The sequence below is a fragment of the Oncorhynchus keta genome, chromosome 21 (assembly GCF_023373465.1).
Source record: "Oncorhynchus keta strain PuntledgeMale-10-30-2019 chromosome 21, Oket_V2, whole genome shotgun sequence".
NCBI lineage: Eukaryota > Metazoa > Chordata > Actinopteri > Salmoniformes > Salmonidae > Oncorhynchus > Oncorhynchus keta.
The window spans coordinates 10,114,482-10,131,242 of record NC_068441.1 but is presented as its reverse complement, the minus strand read 5'-3'; the positions used below and the strand labels follow the sequence as shown (position 1 = coordinate 10,131,242).

General features: G+C 43.5%; 1 protein-coding gene across 14 annotated transcripts in view; it reads right to left on the bottom strand.

Annotated features, from left to right (window-relative positions):
- The window catches only part of LOC118400084 (inositol 1,4,5-trisphosphate receptor type 1-like), a 144,888-nt gene that overhangs the window by 118,857 nt on the left and 9,270 nt on the right, over window positions 1-16,761 (bottom strand). For all 14 annotated transcript variants that reach the window (XM_035796515.2, XM_035796522.2, XM_035796523.2 and 11 more), the window contains exon 3: window positions 9,928-9,998. In XM_035796515.2, coding sequence (XP_035652408.1) covers window positions 9,928-9,998 — 71 coding nt within the window. The remainder of the gene's footprint in view (window positions 1-9,927; window positions 9,999-16,761) is intronic.

The following is a 16,761-nucleotide window of genomic DNA, read 5'->3' as shown; positions in this document are numbered from 1 at the left end:
AGTCTCCTGAGGTTGAAGAGGCGCTGCTGCGCCTTCTTCACAACACTGTCTGTGTGGGTGGACCAATTCAGTTTGTCCGTGATGTGTATGCCGAGGAACTTAAAACTTACTACCCTCTCCACGACTGTCCCGTCGATGTGGATAGGGGAGTGCTCCCTCTGCTGTTTCCTGAAGTCCACGATCATCTCCTTTGTTTTGTTGACGTTGAGTGTGAGATTATTTTCCTGACACCACACTCCGAGGGACCTCACCTCCTCCTTGTAGGCCGTCTCGTTGTTGTTAGTAATCAAGCCTACTACTGTAGTGTCATCCGCAAACTTGATGATTGAGTTGGAGGCGTGCATGGCCATGCAGTCGTGGGTGAACAGGGAGGACAGGACCGGGCTCAGAACGCACCCTCGTCACTTAATTTAGCTAGCTAGATAGGTAGAACAAACTGAATGGAACTGTCAAGCAGCCGTGCAGCGAGTGTGTGAGTGACCAGCTGCCTGCAAAGTGGGGTGCCCATTTTCTCAGGCGCATGATGAATTGATTGAAGCAGTGTACTGTTAGGTAGCATGCCTTCATGTGGAGAACCTATAGAACGTGGAATCACATTTTTGTTCATGACATGTAAGGTGTAGAGCAGGGCTTTGCTTATAAATTCACAAGATAATGCCCCTGATATTTTGCTATTTCAAAAAGAGATATGGTACATTGAGTTAACTTCCATAAACATGGCTATCCCACGCTTGTTCAATGATCCATAAACAATTAGTGAACATGCACATGTGGAACAGTCGTTAAGAAACAAACAGCTTACAGACGGTAGGCAATTAAAGTCACAGTTATGAAAACTTAGGACACTAAAGAGGCCTCTCTACTGACTCTGAAAAACACCAAAAGAAAGATGCCCAGGTTCCCTGCTCATCTGCGTGAACATGCCTTAGGCATGCTGCAAGAAGGCATGAGGACTGCAGATGTGACCAGGGCAATAAATTGCAATATCCTTACAGTGAGACGCCTAAGAAAGCACTACAGGGAGACAGGATGGACAGCTGATTGTCCTCGCAGTGGCAGACCACGTGTAACAACACCTGCACAGGATCGGTACATCTGAACATCACACCGGCGGGACAGGTACAGGATGGCAACAACAACTGCCCAAGTTACACCAGGAACGCACAATCCCTCCATCAGTGCTCAGACTGTCCGCAATAGGCTGAGAGAAGCTGGACTGAGAGCTTTTAGGCCTGTGTAAGGCAGGTCCTCACCAGACATCACCGGCAACAACGTCGCCTATGGGCACAAGCCCACCGTCACTGAACCAGACAGGACTCGCAAAGGTGCTCTTCACTGACGAGTCGCGGTGGGGTGATGGTGATTTGGTCGGGGGTGATGGTCGGATTTTAGTTTATCGTTGAATGAATGAGCATTACACCGAGGCCTGTACTCTGGAGCGGGATCGATTTGGTGTTGGAGGGTCAGCCATGGTCTGGGGTGGTATGTCACAGCATCATCGGACTGAGCTTGTTGTCATTGCAGGCAATCTCAAGGCTGTACGTTACAGGGAAGACATTCTCCTCCCTCATGTGGTGCCCTTCCTGCAGGCTCATCCTGACATGACCCTCCAGCATGACAATGTCACGAGCAATACAGCTCGTTCTGTGTGTGATTTCCTGCAAGTCAGGAATGTTAGTGTTCTGCCATGGACAGAAAAGAGCCCAGATCCCTATCCCATTGAGCACATCTGGGACCTGTTGGATCGGAAGGTGAGGGCTAGGGCCATTCACCCCAGAAATGTCCGGGAACTTGCAGGTGCCTTGGTGGAAGAGCGGGGTAACATCTCACAGCAAGAACTGGCAAATCTGGTACAGTCCATGAAGAGGAGATGCAGTACTTAATGCAGCTGTTGGCCACACCAGATACCGACTGTTACTTTTGATATTGACCCTCCCTTTTTTTCAGGGACACATTATTCAATTTCTGTTAGTCACATGTCTGTGGAACTTGTTCAGTTTATGTCTCGGTTGTTGAGTCTTGTTATGTTCATACTAATATTTATGCATGTTAAGTTTGCTGAAAATAGATGCAGTTGACAGTGAGAGGACGTTTCTTTTTTTGCTGAGTTTAGTATCACAGTTGAGTATTGATCAATCACCAACCAAGCCCATAATGCTGCTCCCTGAGTGAGTGTGTTTCTGTATGTCAGAGATGTAAGGTCTGGTTTGGTTCCAGGAAATCAGCATATGGTTTTCCTGAACACACTTTGCACTTGTCTTGCTAAAATTAACTGCCTGGTCTTGCATCTAATCAAACACCATGATGTATTATTATAATACAAAAGCATAAGACAGGGCTGGACATGGTGGGGAAAAGTCAAGGGGGGTTAAACTGTGTAGGACCTTGTGCTCTATTCCTGACTATGAGAAAAAAGATTAACATTTACGACAGATGTTTAGCAGGGAGGGCAGGATCAAGACAACTAAAAAGTTCCTAGGTAGCCTAGTCTCTAATTAAGTGCATCTGAGATTTGCTCTCTTTCCTAAAAGCAGAATTCTTCCTTCCTCTTCATTTTTTGCCAGTTAGACAACATTGCCAAATAAGGCAGGGAGATCAGTGGGAAAAGGAGCTCGAGATAGGAATGGACCCTGCTGCCAATGTCTACCAATACTCAGTATACAGTATAACCGCCCTACAGTATAACCGCCCAATACAACATCAGTCCAGATAACTTTAGTCACTCCCATTGCTGCAACTAAGGTTTATCCATTCGAGCCGAGATCACTAAATAAACGAATGTCCAGTAATGCTCATGTCTACTATAGCTATTTGGGGAACCGAAACAACAGTTGTGCAAACCACAACAAAAACAGCTCACCATCTTGACAATGCAAGCCATTTAGTAGAAACACAATTCCGAAATGAGGCTAAAGACGTCATGTAGGACTATTCTCAATCAAAAATGAGAATGATAAGGCCAGAAAATAAACAACAGCGGCACGAAAACATACAGTTGAAGTCGGAAGTTTACATACACTTAGGTTGGAGTCATTAAAACTCATTTTTCAACCACTTTTCAACCATGTGCTGTTAACAAACTATAGAGTATTATCGGAAAGTATTCAGACCTCTTAACTTTCACATTTTGTTAAGTTTTTCCCCTCAATCTACCCGCAGTAGTCCATAATGACAAAGCAAAAAGTGTTTTTTAGCAATATTTTGAAAATAAGAAAATTAAATATCACATTTACATAAGTAACAGGTAGACTCAAATGAAGTTTTAGAAACATCAAGTATGATCAATAGAAACAGGATGCACCAATTTTTGAGTCTCATAGCAAAGGGTCTGAATACCTATGTAGATAAGGTATCTATTTTTATTGTGAATACATTTGCAAAAAAAAAAGTGTTTCGTCATTACGGGGTGCTGTGTATAGATTTATGAGGTAAACATTTTTTTAATCCATTTTAGAACAAGGTTGTAACGTACCAAATTTTAGAAAAAGTCATGGGGTTTGCATACTTTCCAAATGCACTGTACAAGAGTAGCTGTGGTGTGTTTCATTACACACTCCCTCTTAATTTTGTCACCATTGAACCTGAAGGTTGACATAAACTGTGACTCGCTTCAGGAAACTAAGCATATATATGTCGAGCATCACTACTTTACAGGAGAAGCATTTCAACGTAGACACATCGGTACGTGTAGGTAATAATGCAGAGGGAGTCAAAAAGAGAACACACAGAAGAAGGCTTTGTATAAAATACTTGTCTCTGGATTATATCTTCAAACTAAGGGTAACCATGTCATCCATGACAGAGAGGGAGAAGCGTTCATCCCATGTATACGGGTAAGAGAGTCGAGCTTGCTATATTTTCAGATACTATAAGTTTCTAATTTTGTCAGAAAGGCATTTTAATTGTAAGGTAAAGCGTACTGTTAGCTAACTAGCTAACGTTAGCTGGCTTGCTCGCTAGCTAACGTTACGTGTATGATCTGTGTAGTAATATTACTTGTATCTCAGAGACATTTGCATTGCTAGTTATACCCTGATGTTAGCTAGCTAGCTAACATTGAACCTAGCTAGTTGGTTAGCTTTAGCTTCCAGCAGATTCATGAAGGGTAGGAACATTATGAGTTGGGATTATGAATCATTGTTCAGCTAGCTAGCTAGCTCCATGTCCAAACAAAAGACTCCACTATGCAAGTAACCATTTCACTGTACCATTTATACTTTCTGTAATTATCCTGTGCATGTGACAAATACACTTTGATATAGTGTGTGTTTACCAGAGACGGTAATGTGGAGAGCAACATGACCTGCACCAAAGTCAAATTAGGATATAACGTTAGGCCAACGAGACAGTGTACAAGTTCTACAATTCTATGTCAGAATGGCCTGCTTTTATTTCGTAAAACTCACAACAATAAGCCACTTTCTGTAATTAGCTCATCATTAACTTGTAAATAATGATCTTGTTTTGAGCTTATTTTCCTGTAATAGCGAATACAAAAAGTTAAAGTTAAGACGTTGTCAGCTATATATGGTCATTATTTGAATTGACTAGCCAGCTAATTCAATGTTATCTAGCTAGCTAACAAGCTAGAAACGAACCAAAACATTGTTTAAAGTTGCTTTTAGTTGCCTGGTTTGCTAGATTGACATTTTTAAACAAATGGGTTTCGGACCACCAGGCTGTTGATGTCATGCAGCCTGTCGTTTTTGTGTTTATACATGTTCATAGCGACAATGACAAGTTTGATGTAGGACAACAATAGAATGTTCACTGCGACAACTATCTACAGACATGTCGATAGACGCAGTATAAACCAGCCTTTAGTCTTGAAATCTTTGTCTGTTTAGTACACTACCGTACTCACTCTATATAGCACATGGCCTCACATGTGAATCCTTAAAGAGATGGGTGGGGCTAAAGCTTAAGAGGCTGTGAACGATGCTGAATGGGTGTAGACAAAGAAGAGCACTCTAGTGGGTGTACCAAAAACATTCAAGGGTCATTTTCTCAAAAGTGGGGATACAAGTTTATCACTTTCAAAGCAGAATTACTTTCCCATTGTTACTCAACACTAGTATATGATATACCCTTTTCTCGCTCTGAATCTCTACATTTATCCAATGTAAAAAACACAATTTCAAATAATTTTGCTACATAAGACCAAATTGAGCTGGTCAGTCACAAATAGAGAGTGATTTGTGTGACAATGACACGGATGTGCTATATAAAGTAAAGCAGGGCTCATAATTTTCAGGAATAAAAAGGTCAATTAAATTTACATGACCTTGATTCGAGTAAATGTAACTCACATTGGCCATCACGTCAATTCACTCAAAAAATAATTTACTAAAGGTCTGCTCTGGAGTCCTGCCAAGGCCTTGTGCTCATTTGAAAAGGGCTCCATTAGAGACCGAGACAGTATGCAACCAGCGCCTCCAGGAGCCCATCAGCAGGAGTCTCACAACCACTCCCAGATGGCCCTCCCTGCTGATGCCAGAATCATTCTGCTGCACTGACCTTGAGATGCAGGGAGGCTTCTACTGTAAACACTCCAGGTGCTTTACTGTCTGACACATCACTGATCAGTCTTAAAGTCCCAATAACATCTAGCCTGTATGGTTTTGAGTTAGTGGGGGGGGGGGAAGTAACAGTCCGAGAATAAGTCTGAGAATAAAGCTCAAAACAGAACATTGGTATAATTTCCAACCAATCATACAAATTCATAGCTTCTCCAAAATAACCTAATGTAGTTTTCATCAAAGTGCTATAAATAAGAGTGTATTCTATTATCTTATTATGTAGGCTGCCAGTATACAATAAATTATGAAATGCAGCATTTGCATTACGCACAAGCCTGTGTGTTCAACATGAGCTAAAAAAGAGCAATTTTGTAGCATAACTTCATCCACAGTTGAAATCTCCATCTGGGAAAGGTCAATATGCCATTTCTATGGCAATAGGATTGACACAGTGCCAGTTCAAACAGCCATGGCAATTTATGATGAACCCCACGAGTCCCAATGTACTTTCACTTCACTAATCACAGTAATTTTTCCGAGTCCTCCGACTATTTGATGATACATTGGATTTGATATGTTAAAGCAATAATAAGTGAATTCCGGAACGTCCAAGTATTAAATGTGGTAGGGTTTAAAACAGCAGTGCCATCAAAATACACTCGTAGATGTATCAACAGGACAGTGTTGTTGTTCATTAATTAAGATGCCTCTGAAGATATGAAGCTCTAGTTCCAGTGAAAGCAAAGTTAACTAAATAACAAACACACACTTTTTTTGCTGCTGCCTCAGCCTATCAACATCAAAATCCCAATAACAGCAAGCTGGGAATAAGGGTTTGCATTGGAACCAAGACACCAGGGGTTGCTTTTGACTATCACAAATGGGCCTCAAAACCACCAAACAGTTTGTGACTTCACAGGCAACATTACTGAGAGCAACACTCAGGCAAAACCAAACCCTGGAAACACATTGTAGTCTAACACCCAGTTGGATGCATCATCCGCACTACTGCATCAATCTATATTAACTGAGTGCTCGCTCACCTGTTGATGGAAATGTGGAAATGAACAGTGAAGTCTATCAGACCTGTCATGAAAGCTGTATGAAGATCAATCTGATCTAATGCAAGAACCCCTGGGCTGTGTTCATTAATGTCAAACATTGATCAAAAGCATGACTCAAACTTGTAGTAGAAGAATCACGAATGCCTTGAGAAACTGCCAGAAAATAGTACATTTTACTCACACACAATCCTGTTTCAGACTTCTAGACTTCTAGAGTCTCTGAACACTTAGCTCTGAGAGACGTCCTAGCGTAATCCACACTGCTTACATTTGCAGGAAATGGACTGCATCTGGCTAGTTCTACACGTCAGCCTCAATAACTATAAGAAACATGGCACTCCTCCATCAATCGCTTTACAGAATGTTTTACAGTCCAAAGACATTTGATACATTTGCACAAAGCTTAATTCTTAAATGCTGCCACTGCCAGATAAAATAATATAGATGAAACTTCTCATTAGGTTTTAGTGGTGAAAGAACAAAGGGCATCAGAGTTAAACATACTTTCCCCTCAGAGTTAACACAGGGTACAGGCCTCTCACTAGGTGACACATTGTGGTGTACTAACTGTACTGTAATGTAGCCTAGTGCCACATTTCAGTCAGGGGCTGAGGGGTGGCAGGTGAATGCAAGGTTAATTATCTTCATTACAGCTTAATTTACACAAAGACACCAGTTCACATTTCATAACAAAGGAGCAGGGGTCACATCTCCATGTCTCAAAATACCTTTTATATCTCCTCAGTGTCAACTACTGCTGATCTAATGGTTACACGGAGCACAAACCACTTGGTTAAACATACAGTACTTAGTTATAATCCCCATGTAATGACGATGGCCTCAGAGAAGAGAATCTAAACCGCTTTTTCCAGCTGACATCATGTCCAGTGTAATGTTATCAGAGAACAGGGGACACTCACTTTTACCAGCAAGTCACCTGTGCAACTAGAGTGAAAAAAAACTCTAGATCACACGCACAGAAACACATACAAAGCTCTCCATTTGGAAGATTTGACCATAACTATCATCCTGAATCCTACTTACAAGCAAACACTCAAACTGGAAGTACCAGTGCTCAATACGGAAGTTGTCCCAAAACTCAAATATAAAGTACCAGTGCTCAATACAGAAGTGGTCTGACGAAGCAGATTATACACTACAGGACTGTTTTGCTAGCACAGACTGGAATATGTTCCTGGATTCATCCTATAATATTGAGGAGTTTACCACATCAGTCACCGGCTTCATTAATAAGCGCATCGATGAAGTCGTCCCCACATTGACCTTAAATACATATCCCAACCAGACGCCATGGATTACAGGCAACATCCACACAGAACTAAAGGTAGGAGCTGCCGTGTTCAAGGAGCGGGAAACTAATCCGGACGATAATAAGGAATCCCGCTATGAAGTCTGATGACCCATCAAACAGTCAAAACATCAATACAGGACAAAGATCGAATCCTACTGTGCCGGCTCTGACGCTCAGCATATTTTGCAGGGCTTGCAAACTATCACGGATTACACAGGGAAACCCAGACGTGAGCTGCACAGTGACGCGAGCAGACCACCATAGTGTGTCCAAGATCACCAAAATACCCTGTTTAAATTACTATTGCCCTGTAGCACATCTGTAGCCATGAAATGCTTTGAAAGGCTGGTCATGGCTAACATTAACAACACCATCCAAGACACCCTGGACCCACTCCAATTCGCATATTGCCCCAACAGATCCACTCCACACTATTGCACTCCACACTGGACAAGAGGAACACCTACTGTGAGAATGCTGTTCATTGACTATTGCAGCATCCCAATACCAAAGCTCATCACTAAGCTCAGGACCCTGGGACTAAACACCTCCCTCTGCAACTGGATCCTGAACTTCCTGACAGGCCATCCCCAGGTGGTGAGGATAGGCAACAACACATCCATCATGCTGACCCTAAACACGGGGACCCCTCTGGGGTGCGTGCTTTATCCCATCCTATACTCCCTGTTCACCCATGACTGTGTGGCCACGGACAACTCCAGCACCATCATTAGGTTTGCTTAAGACACAAGGTTGGTTGGCCTGAGCACCGATGATGATGAGACAGCATATAAAGAGGTCAGTGACCTGGCAGTGTGGTGCCAGGAGCTGATCGTGGACTACAGGAATGGGGCCGAGGACGCCCCCATCCACAACAACAGGGCTGTAATGGAGGGGGCAGAGAGGTCCAAGTTCCTCGGTGTCCACATCACTAAAGAATGATCATGGTCCACTCACCCCAACACAGTTGTGAAGAAGTCACGACAATGCCTCTTCCCCCTCAGGACGCTGAAAAGATTTGGCATGGGCCCTCAGATCCCCAAAAAGTTATACAGCTGCACAGTTAATCCCGTTAACGGAATTAATTTGACAACATCCGGTGAAATGGCAGAGCGCCAAATTCAAATTAAATTATTAGAAATATTTAACTTTCATACAATCACAAGTGCAATACACCAAATTGAAGCTTTACTTCTTGTTAATCTAGCCACTGTGTCAGATTTCAAAAAGGCTTTACGGCGATAGCAAACCATGCTATTATCTGAGGACAGCACCCCATCAAACAAACACAGACAATCATATTTCAACCCGCCAGGCGCAAATAATACATTATGGCCTTTCTCTTGCATTTCAAAGATGATGGTACATTTTTTGAAAGATAATGGTACACAAAAAAATACAAAAGAACTGCTTTTTTATTCTTGAATAATCTTTAACCAGATCTATTGTGTTATATTCTACTACATTCCTTTCACATTTCCATAAACTTCAAAGTGTTTCATTTCAAATGGTACCAAGAATATGCATATCCTTGCTTCAGGGCCTGAGCTACAGGCAATTAGATTTGGTATGTCATTTTAGGCTAAAATTGGGGAAAAAAGGGGCTTAAGAGGTCAAATAGCTACCTGAACTATCAGCATCAACCCTTTTTGCACTAACTCTTTTGATTCATCACATATGTTGCTTCTACTGTTTAAAATCTATCCTGTTGCCTATTCACTTTATCCCAAGTTATCGTTACTCATTGTATATTTATTGCCTGTGTTAATATTTTGCTATTATACAATTATTTAAAAAATCTCTGCATTGTTGGGAAAGGCCCGTAAGTAAGCATTTCACTGTTTGTTTAGACCTGTTGTTTACAATGCATGTGACAAATAAAAGTATTATTTGATTTGGACTGACAGAGCAAGCTATGGTGAAAAAAGGTCACATGAAGCGATGCCTTAACTCCTTGCTGATTGTTTGAGCAAACAATATTGGTTGAGTGCTTGCACTTGAACAGCAGACTGAACAGAGTGATAGTCCTTACCTCGAAATTTCTTGGGTGGGTTGTTAAGGTCGCCTGTGTCTGGCTGTACCACACATCGGTCATCCACAAGCCTGGGGACAGGAGGAGCAATGACAGCTGTCAAACACTCAGAATATTAATCTCTCTGACTGCACATCCATCTAGCCTCCAAAAACAGACAAACAATAACATCAGCTACAATTTTCCTCCTCAGCAGTGGATGCTACTGATGCACGTGCATACACAGTACAAATAATGATGTTGAGTCGCTCAATACTTCAAAGGGATTTTTTAAATACTTTAAAGGAAATTTGAAGATGAAACTTTAACAAAGCTGGGCACCCCACCGCTGTTTTGGGAAAAGGCTGAGGGATGGGACAGGAGAAATGTTACCACATTGAAATTCTTAAGACAGAGCTATGGATGCTGAGTTGACTTTTATTTCAGTATACATGGCAGCTAAAAGCTGAATTGCATACACACCAAGAAATCAAAGTGAACCAATAAATGTCTTAGGTAGCTAATCCAGCAAGTTCAGGCGTCTGATGGATGGGTCATGGAGGGTTGTTCAAGCACTTTGGATCGTGAACGGAGCAGCGTAGAGGAAACATTGATGGAGGAGGAAGCATCTCAGTCACAGCCAGGTGCTTAAAGACAGATAGGGCCGCAGCCTCAGCAGCGCACCTCGCCGTGCCCAACAGCCACTCCGTGCTCAAACAGCACCACCATTAGTGCAGCACCCACTTGAGTGATGCCACTGCTGCCACTGGCGCACAGGCTCATCAATATTTGGTAACAAACGCAAGGATTGACTGGAGGCTAGGACTGACCATCCATGGACTGATCTTGCATGACATTAAAATGACAGTTTTCACCATGTTTTAAGCCTATATAGTGTTTGTTTAGGCCTACATTTACATTGTTTACAAACATTGGAGTAAAACAAGCTTGTATTTTGGGGTTCTGCTGGGGTATATTCTTTAAGAATCAATGGGTATACATCATTTAGAATTGCAAGAAATGGATGTAGCAACTGCAGATTGCCCCTTTAGTCTCCATCTTCATTATTACACCCGTCTCTTTCACTCCTAAGCATGACTGTCATTTTGATCCAGGCTATCCTGCATGTGTCACCAATCAGCATCACAATGCATAATACCACTACTTCATTGTACAAACAAAATGAATATTGGTCAAGAATTGTAGAGGGCAGATTGCTGTGGGAGATGCCCATCAAACTCAGTATGCCCAATTTTGGCTAAGCAGAGCAGAGGCATCCAGCTGCCCTCTCTGGAGGCTGCACATTGAGAGAACCTATAAGGACATAAAGGCCTGAAACCAAACTGCCTAAACAGTGGATGTGAGCTGTGTATCACCCGCTACCTGCTGTAAGGGCATTCACAGCAATGCTAAGCCAGTCTGCTCACTCAGACCTAAGCCAAACCTTCTGAGCTAAAAATAAACAGAGCAAGAACAGCTTCGGCAGAGATTCCTAGCTTAAATGTATATATATATTTGAGGGGTTATTATGAAAATAAATATTTGGTTTGGGAGAAGCTGGTGAAATATCAAAAGGATTGGGGCTTTTTTTTAAACACGCGGTTTCAAGAGCATTTTTGCCCCTTATTATTACAAATAATAGTTCTTAATACACGCCTATTCACACTTAACACATAAACATCTAAAAACCATTGTGCCTTATGAACCAACACAGCTGAATTAATATTGGAGGCACTTGGAATCTGAACACCTGAACATCTGGGATTGGCATTCCTCGAACACTCTCTGTTTGATTCCTATGTTGGTGCAGCAATGCAAGAATCAGAATTAGGCCTGTTATTGATCCTCGTTCTTGGAGAATTCTGCTGAAGCATTTACACTATTAGGATCTAACATTTTAATAACATTTGTTGCTCTCATACCTGTGTAGTTTCGCTGTAATTACACTAGTCACTACATTGTATTGACATGTTACATGGGCTAATATTTTGTAACTAATAATAATGACGAAGTTGGGTGCTTTTTCTTTGTTACACAAGAGGCATATACTACCTGGGAAATAGCAAGACACGCTCAACTCCCTTATTTTGCAATTACAATGCACTTAGTAAAATAATATGTAACTACAATGTTACTGTAGTAATTAGTGTAACTACACTGTTATAAGACCCATGAAAATCCTTTTCATAATAGCTCAGTCAGATTTACTACTGGCTGCAAAACACAGGATGCTTAGCAGGTAGTCTGAAATATAAATATGACACCTCCATGGGGTTCTGGATCCAGTCCAGGCAGCATTTTCCTTTTATAGCCCATGCAGTGTGTAGGCAATGTATCGTACCGTAGGACATTCTTATGTTTAGATTTTTAAGAATACACTGTAACCATCTCCCCAAGGGGAATGAATGGGGTTACGATAGTTGTACTTGTTTTACATATCAAATATACTAATATTTTGTCCATGTATCACATGGATGAACTGCATTGTGCCGATAATGGAAAGATTCAGGCCTATCTGCATTAATGACTCCTGCAAGATGTCATTCAACTGGATTTGTATGCAGAGATCGTTTTGATTGCTCGTCCTGATACTTTGTGCAAATTCTTTGGGGACCTTCTGGATTATGTGTGTGTATTGTTTTGTACTGCTAGGGATGGCGGCACTGCTGCAGCCAGAGACAAAAGCATTCCGTTACACCTGTGATAACATCTGCAAATCTGTGTATGAAGCCAATAAACTTTGATTTGAGACTGTAAAGAGGTGTAATGGCGGATATGTAAAATCACCAGAGGGCTTCAGTCTTGCTTTGTGTTCCAGGATGCAGCCAGCCAAGGAAAGATTATAGGCCCCTGGTACAGTAGCAAACAGAACAGTCCTCTCTAAATCAGCTGCAGACCAGGTGGCTCATTATACAGCTGTCTCTCAGTGGTCAGTATGATACACAGAGACAACCAACAGCATCACAGCCTCCTGTACACTGCCTGCTGTTGCTATATAAAAAAAAAAGTGATTATCAGTGCAACGTTGGCAACTTGACAAATGAGCACTGTCAAGTAGGGCATTGAATGTCATGAGATTTTGGAAGACAGTAATTGACCAGCCAAATGACCGCGGTCAACGTAAGAACCATTTTCAGACCCAGATGTTCTCCTCTCCTCCGCTCCTGACCATGTGTGCTGCCATAGAAATAGAATGAATAGAACGGGCATCCCCATTCAAGTCAATGGTGGCATAATGGGTGGACATTGCGAGAGTACCGGAATTGTCTCACGTCAGACAGGATCACTAAAAATAAGTTATTTATTCAACTCTAAATGTGCATGGAAATGTGCTAGCTAGTGTCTGCATGCTGGCTGAACCAGTCTCAAATCAATCCATATGAAAACGTCAGTTCACACATTCAATGCTTAATGCACCCTCTAGCTAGCTAGCGTAGTGAAATTCTATCTAATAGCACAAATTAGCTTTCCTGATAAGGCAGTTTGTTTTGCCATGATTAATGTGCAGAGTTCTGCAGCACAGCTGACCGCTCTAGCTGATACATTACATTTACATTTAAGTCATTTAGCAGACGCTCTTATCCAGAGCGACTTACAAATTGATACATTATCGTGTTGGCCAAATGTTACAAAGTAGCAAGTAAGATATATGCTGATTTCTAAGAATAATTACAAAACTTCGGTGTCATCATACAAGTTCATCAACAAGCTTGCAAACTAGCAGAGGTGGAAAAAGTACCCAGAGTAAAAGTAAAGATACCTTATTAGAAAATAACTCAAGTAAAAGTGAAAGTTGCCCAGTACAATACTACTTGAGTAAAAGTTTTAAAGTATTTGGTTTTAAATATACTTAAGAATCAAAAGTAAAAGTGTAAATCATTTCAAATTCCTTATATTAGGCACCATTTTTTTGTTTTTAAAATCTACGGATAGCCAGGGGCACGCTCCAACATAGCCAGGGGCACGCTCCAACATAGCCAGGGGCACGCTCCAACATAGCCAGGGGCACGCTCCAACATAGCCAGGGGCACGCTCCAACATAGCCAGGGGCACGCTCCAACATAGTCAGGGGCACGCTCCAACATAGTCAGGGGCACGCTCCAACATAGCCAGGGGCACGCTCCAACATAGTCAGGGGCACGCTCCAACATAGCCAGGGGCACGCTCCAACATAGTCAGGGGCACGCTCCAACATAGTCAGGGGCACGCTCCAACATAGCCAGGGGCACGCTCCAACATAGCCAGGGGCACGCTCCAACATAGCCAGGGGCACGCTCCAACATAGTCAGGGGCATGCTCCAACATAGCCAGGGCACGCTCCAACATAGCCAGGGCACGCTCCAACATAGTCAGGGGCACGCTCCAACATAGCCAGGGGCACGCTCCAACATAGTCAGGGGCACTTTGATTTGAGACTGTAAAGAGGTGTAATGGCGGATATGTAAAATCACCAGAGGGCTTCAGTCTTGCTTTGTGTTCCAGGATGCAGCCAGCCAAGGAAAGATTATAGGCCCCTGGTACAGTAGCAAACAGAACAGTCCTCTCTAAATCAGCTGCAGACCAGGTGGCTCATTATACAGCTGTCTCTCAGTGGTCAGTATGATACACAGAGACAACCAACAGCATCACAGCCTCCTGTACACTGCCTGCTGTTGCTATATTAAAAAAAAGTGATTATCAGTGCAACGTTGGCAACTTGACAAACGAGCACTGTCAAGTAGGGCATTGAATGTCATGGGATTTTGGAAGACAGTAATTGACCAGCCAAATGACCGCGGTCAACGTAAGAACCATTTTCAGACCCAGATGTTCTCCTCTCCTCCGCTCCTGACCATGTGTGCTGCCATAGAAATAGAATGAATAGAACGGCGTCCCCATTCAAGTCAATGGTGGCATAATGGGTGGACATTGCGAGAGTACCAGGAATTGTCTCACGTCAGACAGGATCACTAAAAATAAGTTATTTATTCAACTCTAAATGTGCATGGAAATGTGCTAGCTAGTGTCTGCATGCTGGCTGAACCAGTCTCAAATCAATCCATATGAAAACGTCAGTTCACACATTCAATGCTTAATGCACCCTCTAGCTAGCTAGCGTAGTGAAATTCTATCTAATAGCACAAATTAGCTTTCCTGATAAGGCAGTTTGTTTTGCCATGATTAATGTGCAGAGTTCTGCAGCACAGCTGACCGCTCTAGCTGATACATTATCGTGTTGGCCAAATGTTACAAAGTAGCAAGTAAGATATATGCTGATTTCTAAGAATAATTACAAAACTTCGGTGTCATCATACAAGTTCATCAACAAGCTTGCAAACTAGCAGAGGTGGAAAAAGTACCCAGAGTAAAAGTAAAGATACCTTATTAGAAAATAACTCAAGTAAAAGTGAAAGTTGCCCAGTACAATACTACTTGAGTAAAAGTTTTAAAGTATTTGGTTTTAAATATACTTAAGAATCAAAAGTAAAAGTGTAAATCATTTCAAATTCCTTATATTAGGCACCATTTTTTTGTTTTTAAAATCTACGGATAGCCAGGGGCACGCTCCAACATAGCCAGGGGCACGCTCCAACATAGCCAGGGGCACGCTCCAACATAGCCAGGGGCACGCTCCAACATAGCCAGGGGCACGCTCCAACATTGCCAGGGGCACGCTCCAACATAGTCAGGGGCACGCTCCAACATAGTCAGGGGCACGCTCCAACATAGCCAGAGGCACGCTCCAACATAGTCAGGGGCACGCTCCAACATAGCCAGGGGCACGCTCCAACATAGTCAGGGGCACGCTCCAACATAGTCAGGGGCACGCTCCAACATAGCCAGGGGCACGCTCCAACATAGCCAGGGCACGCTCCAACATAGCCAGGGGCACGCTCCAACATAGTCAGGGGCATGCTCCAACATAGCCAGGGGCACGCTCCAACATAGCCAGGGGCACGCTCCAACATAGTCAGGGGCACGCTCCAACATAGCCAGGGGCACGCTCCAACATAGTCAGGGGCACGCTCCAACATAGTCAGGGGCACGCTCCAACATAGTCAGGGGCACGCTCCAACATAGCCAGGGGCACGCTCCAACATAGTCAGGGGCACGCTCCAACATAGCCAGGGGCACGCTCCAACATAGTCAGGGGCACGCTCCAACATAGCCAGGGGCACGCTCCAACATAGCCAGGGGCACGCTCCAACATAGCCAGGGGCACGCTCCAACATAGTCAGGGGCACGCTCCAACATAGTCAGGGGCACGCTCCAACATAGTCAGGGGCACGCTCCAACATAGTCAGGGGCACGCTCCAACATAGTCAGGGGCACGCTCCAACATAGTCAGGGGCACGCTCCAACATAGTCAGGGGCATGCTCCAACATAGTCAGGGGCACGCTCCAACATAGTCAGGGGCACGCTCCAACATAGTCAGGGGCACGCTCCAACATAGTCAGGGGCACGCTCCAACATAGTCAGGGGCATGCTCCAACATAGCCAGGGACACGCTCCAACATAGTCAGGGGCACGCTCCAACATAGCCAGGGGCACGCTCCAACATAGTCAGGGGCACGCTCCAACATAGCCAGGGGCACGCTCCAACATAGCCAGGGCACGCTCCAACATAGTCAGGGGCACGCTCCAACATAGTCAGGGGCACGCTCCAACATAGCCAGGGGCACGCTCCAACATAGTCAGGGGCACGCTCCAACATAGTCAGGGGCACGCTCCAACATAGTCAGGGGCACGCTCCAACATAGCCAGGGGCACGCTCCAACATAGCCAGGGGCACGCTCCAACATAGTCAGGGGCACGCTCCAACATAGCCAGGGGCACGCTCCAACATAGCCAGGGGCACGCTCCAACATAGCCAG